Here is a 4,525-nt window from a genome sequence, read left to right on the forward strand (position 1 = left end):
AACAAGCTGCAAGTACAGTGCAAAAAATGCTCTCACAGGATCAGATTTTCATGCACGAACGATTGAGGTTATTAACATTTGATAATCGATGGAAATTAGAATCGAGTCTGTTGTCACCTCAAAATATGGCTGAACAGGGTTTTAAATTTGTGCGAGCACCTGACGTTGTTCAATGCGTGTTTTGTTCAGTATATTTAGAAAATTGGTTGGCAACAGACGATCTTAGTAAGGAACATGAACGATGTAGTCCAAATTGTGGATGGCGCAAAGAAGATAATATTTCATGTGAAGAGGAGAATTTCGATAATTATATTCTACGGCAATATGAAGAGCGAGTTTTAACTTTCCATCGTCCAGAACCATTCAAGCTCTCGGTATTTATTAATAGAGCAGACTATTTTGCAATAAATGGATACTTTTTGCATGAGAAATCATATCTGCAATGTGTATATTGCAAATATATTATTGAAAATCCTTATGAAAAAGTGATACATGTTCCATTTTGTATATATAAAAAGATGAGCTATAATGGAAAAGAAACGACAAATGATGAAAAAGAAGATGCTGTGGGAAAACAAGCTGGATATTGTACAATATGCACTCTGTTGTAATCGAGATATTAGTGATTCCTAAGTGCATTGTAGTAGTAGTATCAGGAAAGAAGTAACTTCTGAAAAATCATGATTAGAAAAATAAAGAATTGTATCATACTTACATGCAATGAATGATGTGCTGTACTGTCTCTCTCTCTCTCTCTGCTTACACTAGTTCTTCACACGTCTTTCCTCCTCGAAGACTGGAGTGATTATGCAGTCTCGAACTCTGTGAAATCAACGAACATAATGAAAATCACAATAATAATATTGAGAAGAAATTTAGCAAGTCAACATGTGATGTTAATTATGAAAATTAATGAGGAGATTACATTCGAAATATTGTTATTCGAGATATCTGGAAGTGAGAATTTGAGTGAATTGTGAGAATTTGATATTTTTTCTCTGAATGCAACTTGCTGTACGTGTAAGAATGCATTTGTATGTCAAGGATGTGACAAGTGGGAAAATGCACTATCTCTCACTCATCCTAAAACAGAGAGAGAGGATCGAATGAGTATATAAGTGGCGGTTATTGGATTTGCCAGCTTCATTCGAGCACTAGTCACGTTTCACACATATCCTCACTATCATCATGGAGTCCACACGTGAGCAGTACATCCTTCCGGATACACCTCCTCAACAAGAACCATCATTCCCATCTTACTGGGCAGCGCAAGCTGCGCGGAAGAAGAAGATTCCTTCTACCAGTGGTGCTCCCCCTGCTGCATCCGAGCCCGAGGAGTCGCCCCTGAAGAGACGTGGAGTCTTCGTGGAGAGAGGGATGAGCGGCGATGAGCTCATTATACCAGACACACCACCACCATCTCATCTAGGATGGGCACCGAAGCGAGTGCCGCTAACAACAATTACCACCAACAGACAGCAGGGGAAGAGAAAACTGCAATTTCTCGAGGAGGAGGAAGAAACCAACTTCGTACCCTCACAGGTTAGTTATTTCAAATATTATTAACATGTAATGTGAACAGATAATTTTAAATAATGTTGTCATCCAAAAGCTTGCTAGTATCTGATAAATTTCTTACTGAGAAAAACTAATTTCCAATGTTCACATTACATGTACTCACATTGGAGTTATTGATGAATCTGATTTGAAAGACAATTTCTTGATAACGAATATAGGAACTTAATTCAACTTTAGAGTTCAGTTAAGATGTGTATAATTTTATTTTTGAACTGATCAACCTTACTAGTAGTTCAGTCAAAAATTGAATAAGATGAATATTTTGATTTCATTATTATGATGCTTACATATTATTTGCTATAATATTGAAGTGATAAGAAAATTACTGATTTAGTTGATAGTTATATTGTGATATTAAATGATTAGAGTTCAGTTAAGATGTGTATAATTTTATTTTTGAACTGATCAACCTTACTAGTAGTTCAGTCAAAAATTGAATAAGATGAATATTTTGATTTCATTATTATGATGCTTACATATTATTTGCTATAATATTGAAGTGATAAGAAAATTACTGATTTAGTTGATAGTTATATTGTGATATTAAATGATTAGAGTTCAGTTAAGATGTGTATAATTTTATTTTTGAAGTGATCAAGCTTACTTTTATTCAAAAAATTGAATAAGATGAATATTTTGATTTCATTATTATTATGATGCTTACATATTATTTGCTATAATATTGAAGTGATAAGAAAATTACTGATTTAGTTGATAGTTATATTGTGATATTAAATGATTAGAGTTCAGTTAAGATGTGTATAATTTTATTTTTGAACTGATCAACCTTACTAGTAGTTCAGTCAAAAATTGAATAAGATGAATATTTTGATTTCATTATTATGATGCTTACATATTATTCGCTATAATATTGAAGTGATAAGAAAATTACTGATTTAGTTGATAGTTATATTGTGATATTAAATGATTAGAGTTCAGTTAAGATGTGTATAATTTTATTTTTGAAGTGATCAAGCTTACTTTTATTCAAAAAATTGAATAAGATGAATATTTTGATTTCATTATTATTATGATGCTTACATATTATTTGCTATAATATTGAAGTGATAAGAAAATTACTGATTTAGTTGATAGTTATATTGTGATATTAAATGATTAGAGTTCAGTTAAGATGTGTATAATTTTATTTTTGAACTGATCAACCTTACTAGTAGTTCAGTCAAAAATTGAATAAGATGAATATTTTGATTTCATTATTATGATGCATTTTTTGCTATAATATTGAAGTGATAAGAAAATTACTGATTCAGTTGATAGTTATTTGTTGCAATGAAAGAGTTTGCTTATTAATTTGATTCACTATTGGATTCTGCAAGAAATATTATTTCAATAACTGATATTACTCACTTTGTGTAGAGAATGTCTTGTCAATCCGATGATATCAAGTTGAGATTATGACAATAATCTGTTGATCACAAGTAGAGAATGTCTTGTCAATCTGATGATATCAAGTTGAGATTATGACAATAATCTGTTGATCACAAGTAGAGAATGTCTTGTCAATCTGATGATATCAAGTTGAGATTATGACAATAATCTGTTGATCACAAGTAGTTGATAATCTGAAACAAATTATAATAAAGTTACTAATCATAGATTTTCATTTTAACAGAAACGTATGTCTGAGAACACCTCCATGGCTCCGCTACTGGAGGAGGCAGCCGCGCGGGATGATGATGAGGACTTCATCGCACTCATCAATAACCCATCACCAAAACCGTGGATGCCTCTCCGCGAGCTGGCGGAGGATGTTCCACATGCTATAATCTCAGTGCGGGAGGAAACGAACCATCATGGTAGAAGAATTATTTTGAAAATTAATATTGCATCTACGAAGAAAATCTCTGAGGTATACCTGCCTCAGAGATTTTCTTCAATAATTTCACCTGCTAAAGTTGTTAAATTTAATTCTAACTGTAAAAATTTAGGAATAGTAGTGAAGCATATAACCGCTACATGGAGCGATATTAAGATTGTTAAAATGTAACAATCTTATTCTCATAGCATGTAGCGGTTATATGCTTCACAAGTAGTATATAATGTAAATATTGTAGTGTTTGATAATAAATTGTAATATTGTTTTTAAAAAATTGTTCTTAATTCTCACCTGTTTGTTGTGTCAAAGAAGAAGAAGAAGATGTAGAATAGTTCACGCAAGAATAGATCCTCTTGTAACTGAACACTCAATGAATGTAGAATAGTAATGCTCTTGTACAGTCAATGAGTGTTCGCTCACAAGAGAAGCTATTTTATAGTTGCTGCTGCGCGCGCACGCGCATGCCAGTCTTGACCTTGTTGCGAGATTCTCCTCCATCTGTTTGCGCTATACACTCACTATAGATATAGCAATCTATTTTTATCAGTATGCTTACAACACTTGAATGGAGAAGTTGTGCAATGAAGATAATCGTATGGAGAGTTTTATTTGTTCTTCTCTTTATAATATGTTGTGTGAATATGCTATTACTTTTCCATATTGCTTTGAAAAAATATGATTCAATGCAAAATGATAGTAAGAGAATATTGGAATCTATACAAAATGTACGAAATAAGATTAGGGATTTGGAAACACCTCAATTGATGCAGGAATCACTGCTAGTAAGAAATCATACATTATCTTATATCAAATCATGTGTCAATTCATCAGATGCTTCTCTCGATGTTAGTCTAAGACATTGGTATAGATTTATGATTGATGAACGTTCAATTCTTTGCAATTTCTACAAAACTTACAACATACTTAACAAGTGTGTTAATAAGACACATCATGATGATAGAAAATTGTATTCCCTATTGATTAAAACATACCAACTTTGTAGTAATATATAAAGCACATAGTGAGACAATTTCTTTGTCTCTCGATTGAGGTTAAGTGTTTGATTAATTAACCTCAGTCGATGTTCAACTATTGAGTTGAAAGGTAATG

The 4,525-nt window shown here is 32.3% G+C and overlaps 1 protein-coding gene across 1 annotated transcript; it reads left to right on the forward strand.

Moving 5' to 3' along the window:
• Positions 1 to 800: 800 nt before the first annotated feature.
• Positions 801 to 3,586, forward strand: LOC120354580. The gene is made up of 2 exons (XM_039441927.1): positions 801 to 1,542; positions 3,212 to 3,586. The coding sequence occupies exons 1-2, from the start codon at positions 1,189 to 1,191 to the stop codon at positions 3,584 to 3,586; spliced, it is 729 nt and encodes a 242-aa protein (XP_039297861.1). The 5' UTR covers positions 801 to 1,188.
• The last annotated feature ends 939 nt before the right edge of the window (positions 3,587 to 4,525 follow it).

Source organism: Nilaparvata lugens, chromosome X (assembly GCF_014356525.2).
Source record: "Nilaparvata lugens isolate BPH chromosome X, ASM1435652v1, whole genome shotgun sequence".
NCBI classification, from domain to species: Eukaryota; Metazoa; Arthropoda; class Insecta; order Hemiptera; family Delphacidae; genus Nilaparvata; species Nilaparvata lugens.

Excerpts from the sequence above, each read along its gene's own strand:
- LOC120354580 (XM_039441927.1), top strand. The coding sequence starts at position 1,189 with ATGGAGTCCACACGTGAGCAGTACATCCTTCCGGATACACCTCCTCAA. Across the intron at positions 1,543-3,211 it reads CCAACTTCGTACCCTCACAG|AAACGTATGTCTGAGAACAC; the intron begins GTTAGTTATTTC and ends TCATTTTAACAG.